This window comes from Drosophila bipectinata, chromosome 3R (assembly GCF_030179905.1).
Source record: "Drosophila bipectinata strain 14024-0381.07 chromosome 3R, DbipHiC1v2, whole genome shotgun sequence".
Lineage (NCBI taxonomy): Eukaryota > Metazoa > Arthropoda > Insecta > Diptera > Drosophilidae > Drosophila > Drosophila bipectinata.
This window is the reverse complement of record NC_091739.1, coordinates 22413655-22438629: the sequence shown is the minus strand read 5'-3', so window position 1 is coordinate 22438629 and position 24975 is coordinate 22413655. Positions and strand designations below refer to the sequence as shown.

Genomic DNA, 24975 nt, shown 5'->3' with positions numbered 1-24975 from the left:
AAAGTGCCCTACTGAATTTTCCTTTCGTTAATTTTTAATACTCCAATTACGAATTCGATTAAATTTGGTTGTTAAATAGTCTGCATAACTTAATGCAGCAGCGTTCACAATAATTGCATTGCACAATCATTGAAGTAAGTGCTTTTGACTGGCAATACATGTCCAATTCACACTCAGTCAATGTTATTTTAATTAAAAAGAATTTTAAAAACATGCCTTTAGTATGTATGGTCGTAGGGCATACGCTTCATTCAAGCGATTTAAAGGCATGCCGGGTATTTACCAATGGAAAACAATGAGCTGGAAATGGCCCAGCCAACGAACTAACTGACCACAAGTTCGTCATCAGCGGAGGAATCGCCGGACAAGCCACAGAATTGCGTTTGCCGCGTTGTTGTTACTGTTACTCTTGATGGATTCCGATGCGTTGCGATGGGATGCGGTGCCAGGACAGGGCGCCGTGTTTATTAATGAGCTCGGAGAGCTCCGGGTGCCACATGCAGTCAGCCGAGGCGGCGTCCTGGCGCTGTCCGCCCACATCCTTATCCGTCCGTATTTAAATCAGTGGCCCTGGATAATCACAATCAAAATGTATGCAAATTGAGATGGGGCTTGCCTCGACGGCTCGTAGCTCGTAGAGCTCGCAACCATCCAATTTAACAGATTTTTCCGCCCGCCCGATGCACTGTGGCCAGTTGATGAAGTGCCGGCTGGCTGGATGAGCTGGCATGAAACTTAACTCAAACGAAATCCCAAGCTCCAACTATCTTACCCGAAAAGCGGGCATGTATGGAAATTAATTAACGAGAGTTGAGCCGGATGGAAAATTAATTGAGGGAGCATAATGGGAAAATATATTCGCAATTAAAATAACTTCGAGAACAGCACTGAAGTTCGGAAAAAAAACCAATACGTTTTTCAATCTACCTTGTTAAGATAAGAAAAGTGAATTAAGATTATCAAATTTCAAAAGATTCTTTCCCCTTTAATGAGATTTTGGTTTTAAAGGCTTCCAAAGGTAAAATTCAGTTTTTAAAACTTTTAAAAATGTAATGGTAGTCCTTGTAATGGGCTTGTAGGAGTTAAAATTAATTTTGTTGTTCTTCGCCTTTATATGCTAAACCGTAGCCACTAGTACTCAGAATCTCGTCAGCTTTTGTTTCCAGCAGACTCCTTTAATGTTTTCGCTCCTGGCTTGGAAGCCTTATTGCCAAGGGAACCCTTGCCAACTGCACAAACACAGATAAACTTTTACGGCGAAAAGAGTCTGGCAGCTTTGTTAGTGTTGTTTGCCTTTCGACTGCACTTTGAGCACCGAAGTTCGTTAATGCGTGTACGTGATCGCTGTTCTGTACCACCGAAAAGCGGCCCATCCACCATCACCCACCACCCATGGAGCACAGGTCCTCGGTAGCCATTCCCACCTCCGGATGCCTAACCGGTTTGGATTTGGAGCAAAAGTTCGCGGACACAGGCAACAAACACCGTGCCTCGCGGTGTCTGTTTCCATTTGCGTTTGAGGCGAAGGGGGTGGCGGAAATCTCGTAATACCAAATGCAACACAAACATATACAGGATTCAAATTTCAGCGCTCTCACCTTAACACACAGCTCATTATTAATGTGCAAACTTCGATATGCCCGCCACCTGTATGCCCCACCAGTGCGCACCTCACCTTACGTAACCCGGGCTGGCGGCATCATTGTTGGCCGTCAGCTAATGATAGGGAGTTGAGGGCTGAGGCTGAAGGGTATGAAATGGGACGGGTGCCTGCTCGGGGGCAGCATTAATAAATTCCGCACGTACTGAGCCCTCCATATAAATCTGTTTCAAGCATATCCTTGAAAATTGCAATTGCAAAGCAGCAGTTGCCGCAGTGGTGCGAAAAAGAGGAACAGCGCCAAGACAGGCAGCACAAAAAAAAAATAAGGAAGACAGCAAAAAAGTGGCACGAGCTGGGCGGCCGGGGATAACAGTGGGCTATAGTGGCTTTTTGTGGGTGGAGTAAGCTCGGTGACTCCAAAGCCAGCACAAACCCTCGTACTTTCCAGCCAAACGAGCGAAGAAACAAAAAGCGAACTTTGCATAGGCTTCCAGCCGACGAAGATGAGGACGAGGGCGACACTAAGGCCGAGAGTCCCTTGGGGACCTGCCCCACGCAAGCAGCTATTATAGCCTGGCAGGCGGGCAGGCCTCAGACCTCCTCTGGATAAGGCATCGGATAAAAAGGCCCTCGGAGGGGCAATGTTTGTAGTGGCGACTGCAACAGTTTGTGCTCCCTTCCAGCGCATGCGCTTCTCCCAGTTTTCCCTTTTTGGTCAAAACAGCAACAGGCTGGAGGAGCGCCACAACAACAACTGGGTTGAACGGGGACTGGGCAAGGGGTGGTCCAATCAAAATTGCAATGCGGACTATGCATTTTTATGGCCCAGACTGAGACCATCAGGCCATCAGCCCATCCGCACTGGCCACTCATTGTCTGTTCGCCAATGGCCTTTTCATGGGATTCCTGTCACAAGGAGCTACTCTCTATTGGATAGTTTTAGGTCACTCGGCGAAAACTCTTAGCCTTTCAGTTCAAAAATATAAGAAAATTGTTACTTGACCTTTGAGTATATTCCGTGAATCGAAAATTCCGAGTAAAACTCCGAGGGGCAAGCTTTTCTGTTTCCTGTTAAATAGGTAATCCCATTAGAATTTCTAGGAATGAAAGTACGAAATTATAAATAAGAATTTCTTAGAAAATAAAATTTTAATGTCCTTCGTCAGGATATATTTTCTCTATGCACGCCCTCGCTGAAGAAGAATTCTATTTAAAGTCCCCATAGATATTTTAGTGTCCGTCTGAGACTGCATTCTGCCCGATAGCCGCTGATAAAGTGCCTGATAAATGAATCAGCCAACTTGAGGCAGGCGTTAAGCAAACTCGGCTAAACTTTCGAATAAAACGGAATATTATGCACTAGCACAGACCGTACTCCATCGTCTTGGCGTGGGCTCCTGATGCGGATTCGCCTCCAGCTTTGAATCCGGAGCCGGGTCTGTGTCCGTCCGCTGCTCTGGGATTCCCACGCCAGCTGCTGTGCTTATTTAAAATTTATGAAAACGCATCATCTGCACAGCACGTTCCATTATTTGCCAGATAACTCAGCAACGGGCGGCGCAAATAGCACGACGAGCACGCGCCCAAGGACCAAGGACTGGGACTGTAACGTAGACAGTAACGCTCCGTTCTCAGCTCTCACCTGCCCACATGAGCTTACCTGTGTGCCCCTCACATCCTGTGACGGAGTGTGTGCGAGGCTGGGCTTTACAAACAAACAGTGGACATTTTTCAAGAGGTTTCGACGACCAGCAACCAGTACTAGCTAGCTAGAAGCATCTTTCCAGGATTTATGTGTGTAATGTAAAAAATTTCGAGGAGCAAATGTTGTAAATTTATGTGGCACCCACTCGCCCCGAGCGTGTCTTCTGTCCTGTCTTTTTTCTCCATTTGTGGGGGTGTGTGTGTGCGGGTGTGTCCAAGGATATTTGTGTTTAACCAAGCATAATCCTATTAAATGTGACAGGGGACGACAATTGGCTGGATTTTTGGCCACGACAGCGCAGCTTGTTCTCGCCCTCCCACCAACTGCATTGTCGGACCACTGGAGTGTATTAAAATATGACAAACTGTTTTTGTTTTTCCATTCTCCGGCCACGTAAACAATGTCAGGATGTTTGTGCCTGGCTGGGAGCTGGGGTCCTGATGCTGGTACAGCCCTCCAAAATGAGATTTTGATTAATGCGCCATGCATTGGTTGGCTACGGATGATGCTGGTATGTAGCCAAACGGCGGTTGCATTAGCGTCACGGCTGCAACGTTGCCTGTTCATGAAGGATGCAGCCTGATGGCTGCGAAAATGCTAATGCCGGAGCCGGGAGAGCGTGAAAAAGGCGGCGGGCGGTCAAGGGCATCGCCGAGGGACTGCCTCATTCATTTGTCTTCCTCAGTGCGGCCACCGACGCAGGACCTGACCGTAGCAGAAGCCCTGCACTCGGCACATGCAACATGCAACACGCGGCAGCCAACATCTACATCAGCAGCAGCAGCAACAGGGCCAACTGCGAGCATTCAGCAGGGCTTAATTCAATTGCAGCGCATGAAATATTTAAGATGCTGACGCAAGTGCATACCGATGTAAGAAGTATCTCGTATGCTGCGCACTTCAAATCGTATTATGCACATTGCAGCAGCAGCTCTGCAGCTCTGAAACTCGAAAGGCAACGGGAACGGGAACGTGAGCCTGCAATTCCGGTGGAAAGTTCTCCTACTTCTCCACCCATTGAGTGTATTCTAACGATTTTCACATTAGCAGTCACCGCCCACTGCCAGCTGTCTATCTATTTGACTACCTCAACAGGCGATGTCGGAAGGCGTTTGTTGTGCGTTCTAGTTGTGGAACTGGCTCTCGTCCTCCATCATTTCTATCTTCCATCACGCCGTGGCAGCGCCTTCCTGCTTGCCATATACATAGACTCGACATACGTAGTACACACACTCGGCTCTATTCAATGGGGAATGGGTGTCTGTTCGCCGCATAGATAAAAAACCTTACCTTTAGTCATATTTTACAATTTTTTGCGAGTTATGCAACCCAAATGTCAATTACATGTATACATGTAATACAAGTCACTTACCTGGTACGTGAATATTTTTAGACAGAGATCTGGTGGCAGCAAAGTGCTGAACTCTCAATTCTATTTTTTGCTGCTTTTAAGCCGCACAAAAATAAACGCCATTCTGTTTATAGATATGGATTATTTTTGCGGAAATCCATTTGGCATAATTATACGCTCACGGCGAGATGATGACAAAAAATCTTTTTCAGGCAAGCCCACCATTCAAGGGAATAATTTCATTTAAAAAGCCACACTTGTTTTTGATTCAAAATGCATACAATTATTGTTTATTTTCTTTCGATTATCCGTATCTGCTTTGCATTTATAAAAGATAGAATTACACACTAAATATCATAGGTATTACATAAAATTGCTTGTAAACATTTTTTACATTTGTATAAAGGTGAAAAACTGAAATCGCCACAGGACATTTGTCATAGTTGTGCTTATGCATTGTGTTCTACATACGATATATACTAGGGATTACAACTGGACGCACTTACTCACTCGACTAACTAAAGTTACAATATACGATTATTTGATTTATGTTCTCTAGTCGTTTGCGTCGTAGGTAGGCGGCTCGCATCTTTCCCATCCAAATGGGCTCGGTTTCAGGTTTGCTTATGGCTAAAATTAAGACGAATAAGCCCCAAAATGCGGGCAGTCGGAATGCTTAGAGTTGATACATTGGTTAAGAAGGATCATCGTGAATACTTCGGCCGGCTGCTGGGCACGGATTTCGGTTCAGATTTGCAATTAGAATCGCATCTACTTTTTCTGCTAGAACATAAAACGTAAATTTAATTGCAAAACTAAAAAAGGAGCCCTTGCAATTAAAAATGAGGGGAAAAAACCAAATGCTTTATGCAAATGATAGTTAAATGCAAACAAAATGAAATTATTTAATTTAATTAAATAAGATTTTTGTCATTTTTTTTTTTCTCGTACGTTTCGGTCTGTTTGTCGCAGATATTATTGTTAATTTAATTTGGATGGGCTCATGTTTCGGATTATAGTAGGTATTGTTGTTGCAGTCGTTTCTTTGTGGTTTCTGCACAATATTACATTTAATTTTAAATTCTTGCTGTTTTTCGTTCGTCTTTCGATGTGTTTTCAATTTGCAATGAAAATATTTTTATTTAATGCGAGCCGTTTAATGATTAGTAACAAATGAGTTTGTAAATGCAGGGGACACATTATTTGCACAATTAATTAATATCAATACATATGCGCATATCGTACATAGATACATATAGTGACATATCCATAGCATTATACATAAACTATGTAAATGTCCACACACCCACACACTCACACATACACATTAAGTATTTGTCAGAACTTACCCTTGAGACTTAGATTCAAATAGGCAAATGCACCGAACATGATCCTAGCCCAAATCAGACCTAAACATAATTGAGGATGGAAAAGTACTTATAAACAAAAATCCTCAGACTAAACAGACCGAGGGAAACATGCATTCAGCACGTTCCCATAATTCAGATCCCCAAACCCAATCGTAAAACTCAAATTTCGGGACCAAAGACAAAAACAAATTCAAAAGCAAGAATCCAAAGTCCAATCGGGAAAGTTCTCAGCCTAAACAATAAAACACACTCAATTAGAATAAACACACTCAAGTAAAGCTCGAAAGCTCCAAAACCGAGGTTTGATCGTAAAAGAAGTCAGAGTTAGGAGTGAAGTTCAGTTTAAGATCTACAAGTAGTAGGTTGGTGTTCTTCAAATAAAGAATATTTGTAACCAGTTGGACATAAGAAAAATAAAGATAATTTTTTTTATTGAAAACTTATGGTGCAAACATTTAATTGGCGCAGTCGGTAGGATTTCTAAAAAGGTCCTTACACCAAGTTATCGGTACTGATCAACAAAGAAGGATAATACTATACGACTAGTTTATCCTGATCAGCGAAAGTGACTAAAAGAAATCCGCAAAAGAATTTATGTGCAGTGCGACTGTATATAAAGACAATTAATTAAAAATCCAATTCGGTCAATAACTCCACGAATTTTCGTGCGACAATATTGCAATACAAAAACTTCAAAAGCGATAAAAATGGCGACACCACAGTTATCCGAGATCCATCTCAATCAATTGATTGGACAAATCAAGGAACTGCCTTATTTCGACGGCAACCCAATAGAGCTCAGCCGATTCATTACACGGGTCGAGTATCTGTTGCAGTTATACCCAACACAGGATGTGAGGCAAAACCATATCATCTACGGGGCCATCGAGAGGACCATTATTGACTCAGCACAAGCAGTCATCGCAGAAGAAAAAACCACAACATGGATGCAGACGAAACTGGCCCTGATCAAAGCATTCAAGGACCATAGGCCATACGAAGATGTCATCCGCCACGTACATCAAACACCTTACCCAGGGAGCATCAGTAAGTTCATAAACGAACTTAAAATCAGGTCATCCGTAGTTTTAAATAAGTTAGATTTAGAAATGGATCAGACAGATAAAACAATTTATACAAGTTCATTGAACAAAACAATCAGGGATTGCATTGAAAAGAAACTTCCGGACAGATTGTATAATTCACTATCGAAAAGAGATATTACAACTATTACTAACTTAAAAGAGGCAGCCATGACTCTAGGCCATTGGGATTCAGATCCATACGATAATTATAAAACCAGGTATTATGATCAACGTAGGAATTTGGGTAATTCAAGACAGAATCAAAATTACTCGAGAAATAATTCAAATCATTATCCCCGACATAACTCAAATAATTATTTGAATTATAATCCAGGATCAAGCAATCCAACAAATATTCCGAATTCACCTGCCAGAAACCAAAACCAAGGCAACTATCATGAACTCAGAAGGAATTTAAATCAAGGTAGAGCTCAGAACCCCATGAATTATCAGGCATCAACTTCTAATAATTCTCCAAATGCACCTGTTAAGAGACAGAGAGAAAGTGAAAGCGCCCAAAGTAGAATGGACGTAAATTTTCAGCAAATAGCCTCGGAAAACGAAAACAGTATCCTTATATCAGAGTAGTAGTCAAAGGTAAAACTCTCAAAGCAATGATCGATACAGGATCTTCCATTAACATCATGAGAGAAAACTCAGGAAATTTTGCAGAAACTAACGAAAATCAGAAAGTCTATACAATAAATGGACCAATTAACTTACTTAAAAGCATTACATTAAATCCCAGTAAAATTTGCCCAGTAAAACAAAAATTTTTCTTACACAAATTCTCAGAGAATTATGACATACTTATAGGCAGAGATTTTTTGAAAGAAAGTAAAGCTAAGATAGATTATGAAGATGAATCAATTACGTTAGGAGACAAAAAACTTTTCATTGAATATGGTGAAGATGATAAAGAGGGCAAGACCGCACTAAAATGCCTTAGCTCAAAATCATCCGAACAAGAAATTAAAAAGGGCAAGACCGCACCAAAATGCCTTAGCCCAAAGTCAATCGAAAAGAAAGAGGAAAAGGATGAGACCGCACAAGATTGCCTTAATCCACCTCTATCAGAAGATGACTCATTTAATTTTTCCATAAACAACGAACTTAGAGAATGCAACGAATTTCGTCTCGAACATTTAAATGAAGAGGAAAAGAAAGATTTAAAAAGGGTTTTGTTTGAATTCAAAGATATTCAGTACAAGGAAGGTGAAAATTTGACTTTTACTAGTACAATAAAACATTCAATACAAACAAAACACGAAGACCCGATATATAAAAAGCCATACAAATATGCGCAAGCTTTTGACGAAGAAGTTAATACACAAATTACTGAGATGATTAAACAAGGAATAATTCGAAAGTCGAAATCTCCTTATTGTTCACCAATCTGGATAGTCCCAAAGAAAAGCGATGCTTCAGGAAAGAAAAAATTCAGATTAGTAATAGATTATAGGAGTTTAAATGAAATCACAATAAACGATAAATTTCCGATCCCTAGAATGGATGAAATTCTAGACAAATTAGGAAAATGCCAATATTTTACAACACTCGATTTAGCCAAAGGCTTCCACCAAATTCAAATGGATGAAAATTCCATAGCAAAAACTGCATTTTCAACTAAACATGGGCATTATGAATATACCCGTATGCCATTTGGTCTTAAAAACGCCCCTGCAACTTTCCAAAGATGTATGAACAATCTCTTAGAAGATTTAATCTATAAAGATTGTTTAGTATACCTGGATGACATCATTATTTTCTCCACTTCATTGGAAGAACATATTTTGTCTCTTAAGAAAGTTTTTGGAAAATTAAGGAATGCCAATTTGAAATTACAATTGGATAAATGTGAATTCATGAAAAAGGAAACAGAATTTTTAGGTCATATCGTAACTACAAGTGGTATCAAACCTAATCCTAATAAAACCAATGCTATAACTAACTTTCCAATACCTAAGACCCCAAAACAAATAAAATCATTTTTAGGACTATGCGGCTTCTATCGCAAATTCATTCCTAATTTCGCTAATATTGTAAAACCAATGACAGTTAAATTAAAAAAAGGAGCAGTAATTGATATAAAGTGTAAAAATTACATAGAAGCATTCGAAAAATTAAAAGTACTTATTACTTCAGATCCAATACTTATTTATCCTGATTTCAGTAAAACATTTTCTTTAACAACTGATGCAAGTAATATAGCAATCGGTGCAGTGTTATCACAAAACCATAAACCCGTATGTTATGCAAGCAGAACTTTAAACGAACATGAAATCAATTATGCCACGATAGAAAAAGAATTGTTAGCGATCGTTTGGGCAACGAAATATTTCAGATCTTACTTATTCGGAAGACGTTTTGAAATACTCAGTGATCATAAACCTCTTGTTTGGCTGAATAATATCAAAGAACCAAACATGAAGTTACAGAGATGGAAAATAAAATTAAATGAATTTGATTACGAAATTAAATATTTACCCGGAAAAGAAAATTATGTAGCGGACGCTTTATCCCGAACCAAAATAGAAGAAAATATGTTAGGAGAAGTAGCCGAAAGTGTAGGCGCAACCGTACATAGTGCACAGGAAGACAACCAAAATTACATACCAATAACGGAACGACCATTCAATTATTTCCCTAGACAAATCGAATTAATAAAAGGAAATGAAGACCAAACGAACGTACAGCATTATTTTCATAAAATCAAAATCAAAATAACTTATAAAGAAATGACTGAAGACCTGGCAAAAGAAATAATTAAAGAATATTTATGTACAAAGAAAAGCGCTATTTACATGCACAATGACTCAGATTTCCCAACATTCCAGAAAGTTTTCGTAGAAATAATCAATTCTAATCATTTAACAAAATTAGTAAGATGCACAACTAAATTAGAAGATATCTTGACATACGCAGAATTCAAGGAGAAAATATTGGGAAGACATAAAGAACTATTACATCCAGGAATAGAAAAAACAATTAATTGGTTCAAAGAAAAATACTATTTCCCTGACCATCAAAACTTAATCCAGAACATTATTAACGAGTGCGAAATTTGTAACATATCTAAAACAGAACATAGAAACACAAAACTTTCTTTCGAAACCACCCCAGAAATACAAAACATCCGTGAAAAATACGTAATGGATTTTTATATAGTAGGTAATCAACAGTTTTTATCTTGTATTGACGTGTATTCAAAATTTGCTTCATTAGTAGAAATAACAAGTAAAGATTGGCTAGAAGCGAAAAGAGCAATAATGAAAGTATTTAATGAAATGGGAAAACCACAAGAAATTAAAGTAGATAAGGATTCAGCATTTATGTGTGTAGCTTTACACAACTGGTTAGATTCGGAAGGAGTAAAAATTCAGGTAACAACAAGTAAGAATGGTATATCAGACGTAGAAAGATTCCATAAGACAGTTAATGAAAAACTACGAATCATTGGAAGTGAGACAAATATCGAAAATAGGTACACTAAATTCGAGTTAATACTTTACATTTATAATCACAAAACAAAACATAATGCTACAAACAGAGTACCAGCCGATATTTTCATGTATGCAGGAACACCCGATTATGATACACAGGATAAGAAAATCAATAAGATTAATCAACTAAATAAAGACAGACATGATTATGAAATAGATACCAAATATAAGCAATCTCCGTTAGTAAAATCAAAAACAACTAACCCGTTTAAAAAGACAGGAAATATCAGACAAGTTGATGAGAAACATTTTGAAGAAACCAATAGAGGCAGGAAAATTACTCATTATAAATCTAAATTTAAAAAGAAAAAAATAATTAATAAAAGTAAATATAACAATTCCAGACAAACAGAAGAAACCTAATGGATTCAACAACCTCTATAAAATTATTATGTTTATGATTATATTAACTACTTCAATTCAAATGACGAATGGACAAAACATCGAAATAAATCCGATAAAAGCCCAAAATGGATACTTAATGTTTAAAACAGGCACGATAGACATTCCAACTAATTATGAGAATCACTTTATAAGCATAAATATTACGAAAACAGAACAAATCTTTGAGAAATTAGTAGAAGAAGCATGTGAATTCAAAGGAACATTGCAGATAGAATATTTAGTGGGAAAACTTCAACGAGAAATTAATGGTATTAAAATCGCAAAACGTAGCAAAAGAGGGTTGCTAAACATTGTAGGAACAACTTACAAATACTTATTTGGAACATTGGATCAGGATGATAAAGAAGAGTTAGAACAGAAAATCGATACACTAACTGAGAATAGTATTCAAAGTAATGATTTGAATAAGATTATTGATGTCGTAAACAATGGATTAGATTTAATCAACAAATTTAGAGACGAGGAAGAGAAAGAGCAACAGGCTAACGTCCTAATATTTAATCTACAACACTTCACAGAATACATAGAAGACATTGAGTTAGGAATGCAACTAACTAGACTTGGAATTTTTAACCCCAAACTTTTAAAACATGATAATTTAAAACAGGTGAATTCCGAGAAATTGCTTAAAATCAAAACTTCCACTTGGCTCAAAACTAATACAAATGAAATTCTGATTATGTCCCACATTCCTACCGAAATATTTAAAGCCCCTGTTTTCGAAATTATTCCCTACCCAGATGAAGACAATAACATACTAACAGAGAACACGATCAATAAGTATTTCCTACATGATGAAAAAGTATTTGATAAAGAAACAGGAAAGATTGTATTTGACGAATGTATAAATGGAATAATTAAACAAGAAAATACAGGTTGTAAATACACTAAAACTCATAAAAATTTTCAAATTGATTATATTGAACCAAATATTTTATTGACATGGAACATCCCTAAAACATTTTTAAATCAAAATTGCATTAATAAAGAAATTTCTATAAGCGGAAGTAACCTTATCAAAATCCTTAATTGTTCGGTTCAATTGAATGAATTTATCCTTTCAAATACAATGGCAGATTACACCCAAACAGTTTATGTCAGTAATAATGTAACAAAACTAGAACCGCTAGCATATATCCAAACAAAAGAAATTATAAAAACACACACAAAATATTATAATGTATTCCAAATAATAACAACAACTACTTTTATAATTACAATTATAAGTTTATCTTTGTATCTATTCTATAAGTTCAAAAGTTTACCGAAGAAACTAATTGTAAAATATGTAAAACCAAAGGAAGAAACACCAAAGATTCCAGAAATTGTAAACGATCAACCTAATATGAACATAGGAGAGCATCTCATGTTATACCCAAATCTATCGACCTGAGGACAGGCCAAATTCAAAGGTTGGGGGAGTGACATATCCATAGCATTATACATAAACTATGTAAATGTCCACACACCCACACACTCACACATACACATTAAGTATTTGTCAGAACTTACCCTTGAGACTTAGATTCAAATAGGCAAATGCACCGAACATGATCCTAGCCCAAATCAGACCTAAACATAATTGAGGATGGAAAAGTACTTATAAACAAAAATCCTCAGACTAAACAGACCGAGGGAAACATGCATTCAGCACGTTCCCATAATTCAGATCCCCAAACCCAATCGTAAAACTCAAATTTCGGGACCAAAGACAAAAACAAATTCAAAAGCAAGAATCCAAAGTCCAATCGGGAAAGTTCTCAGCCTAAACAATAAAACACACTCAATTAGAATAAACACACTCAAGTAAAGCTCGAAAGCTCCAAAACCGAGGTTTGATCGTAAAAGAAGTCAGAGTTAGGAGTGAAGTTCAGTTTAAGATCTACAAGTAGTAGGTTGGTGTTCTTCAAATAAAGAATATTTGTAACCAGTTGGACATAAGAAAAATAAAGATAATTTTTTTTATTGAAAACTTATGGTGCAAACATTTAATTATATACATATGTATATACATATGTATACAGTTAGTGGGTACATAATGGTAGAGAACTGGCCAACACGCTGATATGTGGGCTGTTTTTTTATATTTAGGTGTGTGCGTATTTCTGTACTTTGTGCGTGCGTGTTTGCTTGGATCTCAGATACCCACCACACGGCGTATACGCAATATCTGTAGCCTTGCCAGCTAACCAGCTTGCCGGCCACTTTACTTCTTTTTGCCCTTTCGCTTGTTCTTGTTGCGGTTATTATTGTTGCCATTGCCGTTCCCGTTGCGATTGCCCGGCTTGCTGGTCTCGGGCCGGGGAATGCCACTGGTAACAATGTTCGACACGGTCCGCGTGGTGGTGGTCACCACACTGGTGCTCGGCTGGTCGTTGTCATCCGGACTGACAGCCTCTGTTGTGGTGGTCGTGGTGGTGACAGTCTCGCCCTGCTGCCGATCGAAGACCTGACGCTCCGCCGCCCCATCGCCGCTCAGCAGCCTGTTGAAGATGGCCTCGCCAGACTCGCCCTTTCGCTGCTTCTGCTTCTTGATCACCTCGGTGACGGTGACCACGGCCGCACTGTCACTGGCCGCCGGAAGGGTGTAGGTGCGCTGTGTCTCCACCACAGTGCCACCATCGGCGCTGAGCAAGTCCTCCACGGATTTGCGCAGCTGCTTTGAGATCTCGGCCAGCGCCCGTTGCTCGGCCTGGAGCTGGGCCAGAGTATGGGAACCACATGGACCCCTCTCAGGCTCGGATACGGCTTCATCCTCTTCCGCATCCAGCTCCTTTGCCGCCTCTTCTTCGGCCTGCTTGATGGCGGTGTAGGTCTGGGACTTGTGCAGCTTGCCGCCACCAGTGGCCGCCGCCGTGTTGAGATTCTCGATCACCTGGGCGCCCTGCACATAGGTGACGTTAAGCTGCTCTTCGGCATTATCCTCCTCGTCGGAGTCGTCGCTCTCCTCGTCAGAAGAGTCGCTACTCTCCTCCTCGTCGTCGTCCTCTTCCTCATCATCATCGTCCGACAATTGGCCCGCCAATTTAGCAATGATTGTGTTGCGGTTGCTGTCCTTTATCAGCTCCTCCAGCAGCTGCTGATTGCCATTCTTGGCATCGTCCTGGTCATTAGTTGCACGGCCAAAGTCAACAACATCATCGACGGCATCCCCGTAGGCGGCATCGCTCTCCACATCGTCGCGCGCGTCGCCATAGGCACTGCTGCCCTCGTCGTCCTCCTCCTCCTCCCCCTCGAGGCTCTTCTGCAAATTCAATTTAACGCGCTCGTTCTCCAGCAGCTCCTCGAGCACGGTTTTCATTTTTGCATTTAATGACAGCTCAGACCTTTCGCCTCCGGCGCCCGCGGGCAGCACAAAAGTTTCGCTGCGCAGAACAGCCACCGCCCCCTGTTCGAAGGACTCGTCGTCGTCATCGTCATAGTCATCGTCAAAGGGAGCCCTGCCACTCACGTGGATGGTGCGCGGAGTGCCATCGCCCCCTATAACTGGGTTCAGCACCTCGACAATTGTCGTCTCCTTGGCCAGTGTTTGGTGGAGGGACAGGGGCGCAGGTTTGATGCGCACCTTGCCGGATGCCGAACTCTCGATGGACGAGGGACCATAGGTGTCCGAGTCGTGGCGCAGGAACAACTTCTCGTTGTTGGCCTGGACGGTGACAATGGAGGCAGTGTCTTCCTCCTCCTCCTCATAGTCCTCGTCATCGTCTTCGTCCTCCTCATCGAAATCATCGTCTTCTTCGTCTTGTAGCTCCAGCGGCGGTTGGGTGTCATCGAGCGTCCCCTCCTCGGATTCGGGCACCTGCAGCTCCAAGGATATGATGCGCTCCTTGCAAGTCTCCACCTGAGTAGAGATGAGGCGAATTGGTTGTGCATTCGGTTTGGCGGCACACACTAACTACTAATGGAAGCGACGGAAGGAAAGCAACTGAGCAGGCAAAGGCAGCCACAACCAAGGACGTTTCGCTAAAAGCGCTTAAAGCTAATTTATACAGCGAGGTGGAAAACGAGCAGCTGACAGTCACCAGAAATAATGTGAGGTTGTGAGTACAAATAGTGGGCTAAGGTGAAAACATACTACATATATCTATAGTAGGTGTGAGAGGTGTCATTAGTAATTATGAAAAGGCTGAACGTGCAATACTGTTAAGGTTCGAGTTGATCCGATCACGACCTGGGCAATTTTGGAAACGAGGTAAGCACGCACAGGCCTTGCAGTCTGTCAGACGGGGCGTATACGTGATATGAGGTAAATTGACAAACGACTACCGCTGCTGGATAAAAGGAAAATTGCCTGCATTTTCATCTTGTCTAAGTACAGGGAAAGGAAAAGGGAGAGAGTAGTCTATGGCAGGACGATAAGCTGAAACTAAGTCCTGCTGCAAACTGCTGCTTCCTTGCAGCTGACAGGCAGCACTGTGCAACCCGAGAACAGAAGCTGCTCCAGCGGCATCCTGCGGCGCATTCGTTGCATCGGGGTCAGCCTCCGGCCAGGCGGCAAAGCAAAGTTTCGACCCTCAACGCTGCCTAAGGCAAAGTTTTCTTCTTTTTTTGTTGCCCTCGAATTACCAGAACGAAACCACAGCCGGATTCTCAGTCGGATTCAGGTTCAGATACGGCTTCAGATTCAGATTCAGATGCAGTGGTGACCCCGAGCTCCGGGGGCTAAAGAGGCAACGATTCTTCGTGTTGTTGACATTCTTGTTTCAGATGGGACTATTTCCTTCCGTTTGCAAATTGAAAACCAAACCCAGCACCACCGTCTATTCTCAGACCCAACAACACGTGCCCGCTGAATAACAATAGCGCATAAAATGCTTTGCGTGTTTGTTGGCTTACTCGCTGGCTTGTCTGCTTATTTGTTTGTTTTTTCTGTTTTTATTTGCATTCTTTTTATAAGTATTTATTTTGAAACTCATTAAAACGATGCTGCCGCAAAACAAAAAACTTTTGCTTTAATTTTAATGGACTCGGCCATAAAAAAAGCAGCGCGTCATTATAATGCGTTTGCATACTAAAAATTGTATCCAGAATCAAGCCCCAAATGACGGTCGACATCGTCGTTATTGCCGCCGTCGTTTTCGTTGCTTTATAGACACGTGACAACAACAAACCCTAAAACAGACAATGAAACTCTTTGGGGCTGAGGGCTTGGGTTCGACCCTGAGGCAAAAGCACAACCAGAGCCCCCAACCGCGTCACTCAAAACGGCCACAATAACTGCCAATGATTTCTGGTTGGTAACCTTTTCGCGTAGGTGGCTCGCAAGTGGCTTATTGTCCTTTTTATGCGGTGCACTTTAGCCTGGGTTAGGTGGTTTTCCGATGGGCTATGGGTGGTAGGTCTGGTGGGCTGGAAGCTGGGCGTGGACCACCTGGTCGCGTAAGCCGGAGAAATGTCAACAAAATCCCCTTGGCAACTCGGAGTGCTCGGTGGATATTAAAATTTGTTTTACTCAACAACAGTCCGGCGACAACATCTCAACATCTCCGTGGCCGGAAAGTTTTCAGGACAAAGGAAGCAGACTAGAGGGCGGACAAGAGGCTCCTTGACAGACCATAAAAATGATGAGCTCTATAAAATAATTAAGACTGTGCTGGGGAATTCTGGGCTTCGTGAGATGTTTGCTTTGTACAATGAGAGACGGCAAGTGTATCGGGTCGAGTGTTTTGTGGGGGTGCATTAAATGTTGAGAGGTGCAACCGAAATTATAGACTACATACAAGTTAAATGGAAACGATTAGGGTACAATATACACAAGAGACAAAAACACACACATAGAGAAACGGCAACAGAAACTAGGAGTCTAGGAGTAGTGTGGCTAAAACGCAACGTTCTAACAAAACTCAAATCGGTGCCAATTGGTATACGTATCTATATGTACTGTACAGTAATTGCTGGTTTCAATTTAGAGAATTTTGTGGGCTAACCTCCGTCTCGATGATTTTCTCGATGTACTCGACAGTGCGCAGTTGAGGTCGCCCCGTAATGGGGCAGGGCACCTCCTCAGTGCGGCGCACAATCTTCTCATCGAGGATTTTCTCACGTTCGCGCACGATGACTGGACCGTCGCTCGATTTTATGGCAATTTTGGGAAAGACTATTTTCGGCTGAGCCTGATTAGTGGAGGCACAAACAAACAAAAAAAAGAAAGGAGCAAGAAAGAGAGAAGGTGAGAAAGTGGTAGGGATAGATACATCTATAGGGTTCTATAAGGATTCCAATGGGGGGCTCTTCTCTCGATCGGGGTCCTCTCATTAGTTACGCTCGATGCAGATTAGTAGTAACTTGCGGTTAGTTAGTCAAGCAAACCATGTGGCTTATGTGGATTGTTGCTCGTCTGCGTTTATGTCGCAGGCAAGTTCAGGTCACTCCTCCGGGTCATCGGGCGCATGTTAATGGATGTGGTTTTTTGGGTTTGGCTATGCATTCGGTTAGTGCTGGAGATGACCTCCCCCGGCTCGAAACTTACCTCGCTGGCCTTGGCCTCGTGGGTTATCAGATCGTCGGTCATCTTGCGCATGTTCTTGATCACGTCCTGGGCCTCCACGGCGCCCTGCTCCAGGGATCGAAGACGAGCTGCTCGCCACGAGGCGCGCTTCTCGGCACTAAATTGAAGAGATTAGATTGGATTAGTTTCTATTACTTGCACAGGGCTTGGGTCAGCTCGAAAAGGTCGCTCAGCTTAAGCAAAACTAATTACAAAATACTTCTATTGTATTTACAGAGAGAGATAGTAGAGTGGGTGTGGCCCAAACAGACACCGCTAACTAAAACAAAGACTTATAGAAGGTGTTCCAATCGACATAGACAGATATACATAGAAATACACATTTACGGAAACATCGAGGGTCGTAGTATTCGCCTCGCTCGTGTGGGTGCATACTTGTGTTGGTGTGGGTTGTGGGTGCCTGTATCATAGATATATGGCGGGTGTCAGTCCACCGCAACTGGGCTGGCCCCAGGGCTTTTTGCACGCCCACAATTGGCTTTCGGCGGTGGTTCCCCGCTTGACCTGTAACCTTTCTTCGCCCGTGGCCTGCACGCATGTCAACTCGTTGACCGTCACGCATTCAACTTACTTAATCATGGCCCGGCTCTTGCCCGACGTGGGTGTTGTGGGCGTGGTGGGTGTGGTGGGCGGCGAAGTGCCATCCTCCATATCCAGCTGCCGGAGATACTCCTCCACCCTCAGCCCGGATTGGCGGGCGGCAGCTGCCAGGGCGCGGCGCTCGGCTTTCAGAGTTCGCACTGGAATGCGACTGCCTCCGGGGGCGGACTGTGAGTCCTCTGGCTCGGGCAAAGTTCGAAGCGGAGCCTCTTCCTCGGGAATCGTGGGCTCCTCGGCAGGAGGAGACTGCTGCGGCTTCAGCTCCTTGTGCTGTTGCTGTTTAAGGCGCTGCTGCAGAGCGGGCGGGATAACAACTTTGACCTTTGGCTTGGGCAGCAGCGAAGGCTTGGGTGGATCGGCCTCAATGGGTTTGGCCGGCTCCGGCTCCGGTTCCGGATCCTTTTGCTTCTTTGGCTGCTTCTGCTTGGGAATTTTGCTGGGGGCGTGCGGCGTTGTCTGCGCCAGACTTTGTGCGGTTCTGTCACAATTTTTGAAAGTTGGTTTTCGTGTTCGAATTGTGCAAAGTAAAAGTACACACATTTAATCAAATAATTTGCTTGTCACAAAAACAAGAGGGAGTAGTTCTGTGAGATGCGGTTAGCACGTGATATGAGCAGTTACAAACATAATGACGTTAATTTCTTTTAGTCACACATGAACGTGCCCCGACTGACTTTCCCCCAAAGCTGACTGCTGCAAACTTTCGGCATAACAAGTCGAATTTGTTGTAATTAAAACCCAAGAAACATACTGTAAACTTTGTAGCCACTCCTTGGTCCTTGGTTCCCTGCCAACCCCAGCTCGAACTCAAACCCCAAACCCTGACAAAATCACTTTTTGAAAAACTTTGCCAACAAGTGCAATAACATGGCAGCTGGAGATTAGCGTGCCGGAGCAGACGAGCAAAATGTCTGCGGAGTCGTAAAACTTGGCAAGCCGTCTAGCACTATATAACTATAGCTATAGCTATGGCACTATGGCCATGGTCGACGTACATACATTCATGTGCATGCCGCCAAGCGGCCGGGAAGCAGCATGCAAAATTAATTTTAAAATAAAGCGCCTTAGAACTATTTGCAATGAGATTTCGTGTGGCTCCCTTTGGTCTCACTTTTTCCGGAAGTTCCCTGGCCTATCCCTTCTCTGGCCAACTGACTTTTTTGTCTTTAACAAATTGCTACACACTTTCAATTTAACTTTAATGCGAAATTATTCACACAAATCCGGGCCAAAAGCTACAACTACAACTAGCACTTCCAGCTAAGACGCTGCCAGCAACTTTCGCTTGAGTGATTTATGTTTTTCAATTTGAACGCCGGCGGCGTTAAAGGAGCAGCGCAAAAGGAGAGAAACTTTTCGTTGAAACACTCTAGCCAGTTTGGCTACCTACCTACGCAAATGTCATGCTTGAGGGATCCTAGGATGCCACGAGGTGAAGGGCAGTTGGAGAGACCTGACCCAGGGAATTGCACTTATAATGTTGCCGCGATTCTTTTATTGCTCATTTCTTTAGACCAGCTCCTTTTATTCATTCATTTGCCCGGCCCCGACTTTTAAATGAACTTTGCCCCGGCACTCGAGCGCGTCTCAACAATAATTCTAGTAAGTCCTGGGTCCTGCGCTCCTCCTCAACTTTTGCAATTGACAGATTTATGCAATGGGGATCTCATCCGTCTCATCCCTCCCCCTGGAAAACTTTTACGGCTGGCCAGTTTTTTCCCATTGGAGTTCTAAATGATTGTTTTTCATCTGCCAATTGCTAATTGCTCGACCCGCCAGTCCATAATGAGGCTGGAATAATCAAAACACTCTCCATAAACGTCGGCAACAGGGAGACTTTTAAGTGGTTCGGGGCATGGAGAATGGGAAGTGGGGCAGGTGGGATCGTAAATGATGCAAAAACCACAACCGAAGGGTGCTTGAAAGTTGGTTAGAGTTAAACAATTGCGAAACATGATGGAATTTGTAGAAAAAATAAATTGCAGTAAAGCTATTTTGAATCATTCGCCTTTATTTTCTAGAATAATAAACATGTATTTTTTGTATGCAAAATAACAAAGTTACATTAATGTGTTGTATGGCACTAATCGATGACAGATACGTACATGTGTGGATGATTAATACAATGGTAATGACAATGCGGTGATACCATAACCGTAATAATTAATGTTAATACATTGTTAAGCAGTTCTTATTAAAGTGGCCTTTATGCTCACACTTAAAACATATAAATATTTATAAAATATATCGAAAACTGTAACACTGATGACTAACTTTAAACTTAACTTGCAGGAGACTTTAGGAATAATTTATGTTTACTAACAGCTGTGTTTGGAAATACGGATCACTATTAAGGCTAACTTAAGGTCAGGAACTTTAAATGCTAATCGTTTCTCCACTCCTGTTTAATAATCCCTGTTTAGTCATTTTACGGCTCATCAATCTGCCTGACGAGCGTTTATATTATTGCTTTGACACTGCGAGATGGCTATCTAATGGAAAGCGTACTTGTAAATGCACCCTAGCTGCAATCACGCGCCGAACTCAGAATCGCAATGGCGATAAATCGAAGTGCTCGCGTGCCCGACTGTGAAATCGTGACTTTATCTAAACACACTTATCTCTGGCAATTAAAATCCCCTCCACAAAAGACACTACTCTGGCTGGAGAGCAGCTGTGGAGGTGTGAAATGAACACAGTGAGCTAATGACCCTGCTTGTCCTGCTCTAAAAATAACTTTTTTGTTAATAAAAAACATTTCAAAAAGTCAAAATGCATATGTAAATTATGCAAGCAACAAAGCGCCGCCCACAAGGCACTGGAGTTTATGTGAGTGGGTGTGGGTAGTGGGTGGGTGTGTGTCTGTGGGTAGTATCTGTGTGGGTCTGTGGGTCTAGGACTCAGAAACGTTGCAAGTGTGTGAGGGTGCAGGAGGTGTACTGAAAAATTTCAAGTGTTTCCAGCACAGACAGACTAGATGTGGGTTCCAAAGTTGGCCAATTTGAAAAGAGAGAAATAATTAGGCTAATAAAATGCAAAAAAAAAATATACATATATAGGAGAGACAGCATGTGACATTAACACCATGCTTATCAGGTGTAAGGGCGTGGCTGGGGTGTGGGCGTGGCGTGTCACGGTAGTTGCCACTCCATAAAGTTCACGTTTCAGCATTAACAGGTTAGGGGTATAAAAAGTTTTCGTGTCGCAGTATAAAAATTACTTTATATTGTAGATTAGTTGGTTTACTGTTCGCTTAAGAGGTAGTAACTTATGCTCGGAAAAAGTCTCGTTCGAAATATTATGCTTACATATAGTATAGATATATATAAGTTACAGATATTGGTTAGGTTAGTAGACGTGTCGCATTCGCACAATTCTGTGTGTGGGGTGTCAGAGCTTAGTTTAGTTTCAAGTTCTAAATACTGCTTCAATTTCTTCGAGTGGATTCCTGAAAAAGTGGTTTGGAGAAGCAGAAAACAGAAAGTTTTTGTGGTGTACAATTAAAAAGGTGCAGAGAGAGCAGGCTAATTGTAAAATAATAAACACACTGGCCAAGTAATTTTCAACGTTTTTCTTGGTTTGGTTTGGTTCTGGGGCATCGCTGGCTCATTGGCAACTGTGGCCGGGTTTTCCACGAGCTGTAATTAATATTTATGTGACCAAAAAGCAGCAACCTAAATAAAATAACAATCAACCGAAGAAAAAAAGCAACAACGACACAAAAAATTAATAAAATAGATTGAGAAAAGGAAAACAAAAAACATCATTAACGCCCTCATTTTTAGCTTAAGGTCAAATTATGCTTTTATATTAAACAAGAAACACAGACACAGAGGCCGAGGGCCAGGGGAAGGCGGCGTTGTCATTTGCATACCCAGAGCGAGGGGCAGCAGCTCGACGACTCGGACGCGATCCATTTGAGGAACGAACGAAGCGCCAACGCCATAAAATATAAATTAATTTATGCGCAATCAACAAAACATAAATATTTTCATCTGCATAAAATCACAAAAACGTCCAAGAAGCAAACGGCCGCAAACATACACATTTAAATGTAAAAAAATTTAATAAAAACCAAAAAAAAGAAGAGACAAAAAACAATTCTGCGGTCGCCGCCACCGCGCCGCCACATCATCTGACCCCCAATACCATAATACCAGAGCCACTGCCACTACCAATCCAATTGTCTTGTCGCTGCCAAAAAATTCAGGGTCAACAGCAACATCACAGGCCAATTGAAAGCGAGAGCGCGGGAGTCATTTTATGCCGATATCCGAGTTTAAAGTTCCAAGATCTGCGATCGGCTCGGATCGGATCGGGCACTCCGACCAACTAATAATAGTTCATAAATTATCAAACAATAAATTAGACGATTAATGCACGACTATGAATTCGATTGCGTTTTGCCGCCGTTGACGTCTCTTTGTCGTCACGGAAGCCAATCCGATGTCGCCAAAAATAAAAAAAAAAATTCATAAACACGGATCTGGCGAACCTTTTGTGTTTCACAACTTTTATAGATTTAGACGAGTTTAATTTGAATATAAATACAAATAGTTTGGAGAACACTGCTATACCGGCTAATTTGATATGGGTTTTTCTACACATATCCATATACATATATTCCAATATTCTTTCCTTCATATTATTACTATTTTTTTGTTGTTTTCTACACAAAGCCGCCTTCGAAAAATTTATGCATAGAAAAAAATAAACAAGAGGGTGGGAGGGCGGTAGGTAAAAAAAAAGAACACGCAGAACTAGTAGAAATTCTTGCTAGAAATTTATTACAAGGTTATTAACATGTTTATCTTCTTTTCCTCGTTATGAATTCCAAGGCTACCGCCCGGGCAACATAATAACACACATTTCAATTTATTATATTATGCATGTAAAGTTGTAAAGCCAGCTGGCTGGCTGGCTGGCTGGCAGGTTGGGTTTCGAGCCCAACTTTTGGCAGCTGAGCTAAGCTGAGCCAATCCGCCCATCCCACTCCCAGACCCAGACCCAGTCTCAAGGTTTTCTTGACAGCCAGTTTGGGTCTTGGGGAAATTGCGTAGAACTCTGTAGGCACTATGAAGTCATAAGATATTTATTCCCAAAAATTGTCCCAAATTAATGATAAGTTCTGGCTGCTTGATTTATGCGACAGGGCTAGAAAAACAAATTCCGGTCCTGATCAAACAACCTGAAGAAGAAGTAAAATCTTGAGGCATTCTGTATGTGGAGGGAAGAAGGGTTTGGTTTAACCGAAGTGCCTTATACTGGTTACTAGTCTTTTGAAAATCCATCAAACGCCCTCGTAATGAAATGTACATAAATGCTTTGGCGAAATTAGCCGTCCGTGTTGTTTACATCGCACAACATTTTCCTAGTACATACATTTCATTCGCAAACACACATCCGGAACAACAGACTCTACCCGGAGAGGGTCCTGTGTGTCCTTAAATGTCAGCGACTTGTTGTCATGCTATATGATATCTGCTGTTGTCATACGTGTTGGCTGCAGTATATTTTTCTTCTTTTTTCTTCTCAGCGCCTTTGTTTATCTATTTGGCCCCAGTGAATACCCTTCCGACCGGAAGCCGGCCATCTCGAATATTCTTAAAAATCAGATTTCCATACAAACGATTGCGCTCTTGAAGCTTTGAACTTTAAGCGGTGACTTTTAATTTGTGGCAAAGGTCAAGCAACTGGTCGAAACAGCGGCGGGCTAACGACCCGATAAGGGTATTGCGGCTGCGACTTTGCAAGCCAAAGGTTATGCAGCTCCAGCTCTTTTTAATGTTTCCGCTACAGCTTTGGGGGAGAAATTGTATTAAATTACTTTGTTGTTGCTCATTATATAATGTTGTTAGAAGCAGCCACTGGAACATCGCGTGGGGAGCGATGTAGACTCCTTCAGCTAAGCCGGGCACATATGTGTGAAAGCTGCCTGATAAGCGCCAGCGAAAATGCTATCCTCACAAAAGAATGGGCGGCTGGTGAGCAGTGGGTGGTGGAGCTACCACCTGGCATAAGCTTTTAGTTTCTTTCATTGTCGCTTTGTTGATACGCAGCCAGACACAAACGGGACAGGCAAACGAGTTGCCTTTTGACACAACAGGGGAGAACAACAGATTGCGGTGGCACGGCGCGGTTTCTACGTGTTGCATGCCACCGACAGCGGTTTGAGGGCCATCAAGCGGCCTCCGCCCACTCCCCAAGGCGCTAATTATAATTGCCTGTTCCGGGCATGGGCATGGGGCATGTGGCAACCAACATTAAAATATCATTTGACGCACCGGCAGCGGACTCTGGCTGGGGGGGGGCAGCAGAACAGAGCTTTGCTTTTTCGGGCATTCGCATGCCATGTTTTCGGCCTCTGAGTCGCAACTCGACTTTGATTCATTCCCAGAGCTTAATTCAGTGCAACATACTTAGCATAAAATCATCGATTCCCAGCGGAATCTGAATTATGCGTACGTGTGGAGCTGGTGGAACTGGAGCTCTCCTGGCGGCTCGTTTGCTCGTCGATACCGTCGACGCCAAGAGTCGGCCCCGCCCAGTCGAGTGAGCAAACGTACAAAACGCAATTTGCGGAATGCCCAAATGAAGTTATTCAATTGTAAAAACAGCTGGCATTGTGCCTCAGGGAATTCGAGTGGGTTCCGCCCACGCAAGTGGAAGGTAAGGGTGAAAGCACGGCCCACGGGCAACGCTGCGTATACGCAATGCCTGGCCGGAATTAAGTTAAGCAGCACGGAAATACTTACACTTTTGAGTTCAGTTGCGCCCCGACTAGATTATCATATACACGAGATGAGATTTGAAGCCCACCAGGCGTAAGTCCATGTACTGAAGAG

The 24975-nt window shown here is 42.2% G+C and overlaps 1 protein-coding gene across 28 annotated transcripts in view; it reads right to left on the bottom strand.

Annotated features, from left to right (window-relative positions):
• Nucleotides 1-4943: 4943 nt before the first annotated feature.
• Nucleotides 4944-24975, bottom strand: part of scrib (scribble planar cell polarity protein) — a 59700-nt gene continuing 39668 nt past the window's right edge. For 14 of the 28 annotated variants that reach the window (XM_070281984.1, XM_070281982.1, XM_070281981.1 and 11 more), the window contains 4 exons: nucleotides 18102-18608; nucleotides 17492-17627; nucleotides 16950-17135; nucleotides 7955-14863 (listed from right to left, as the gene is read on the bottom strand). In XM_070281984.1, the coding sequence (XP_070138085.1) occupies nucleotides 13229-14863; nucleotides 16950-17135; nucleotides 17492-17627; nucleotides 18102-18608 (2464 nt within the window). In that variant the 3' untranslated portion in view covers nucleotides 7955-13228. Of the gene's footprint in view, nucleotides 5443-7954; nucleotides 14864-16949; nucleotides 17136-17491; nucleotides 17628-18101; nucleotides 18609-19998; nucleotides 21579-24975 lie in introns of those variants that run through there. The other 14 variants (XM_070281986.1, XM_017237256.3, XM_017237251.3 and 11 more) reach the window with 8 other exon arrangements.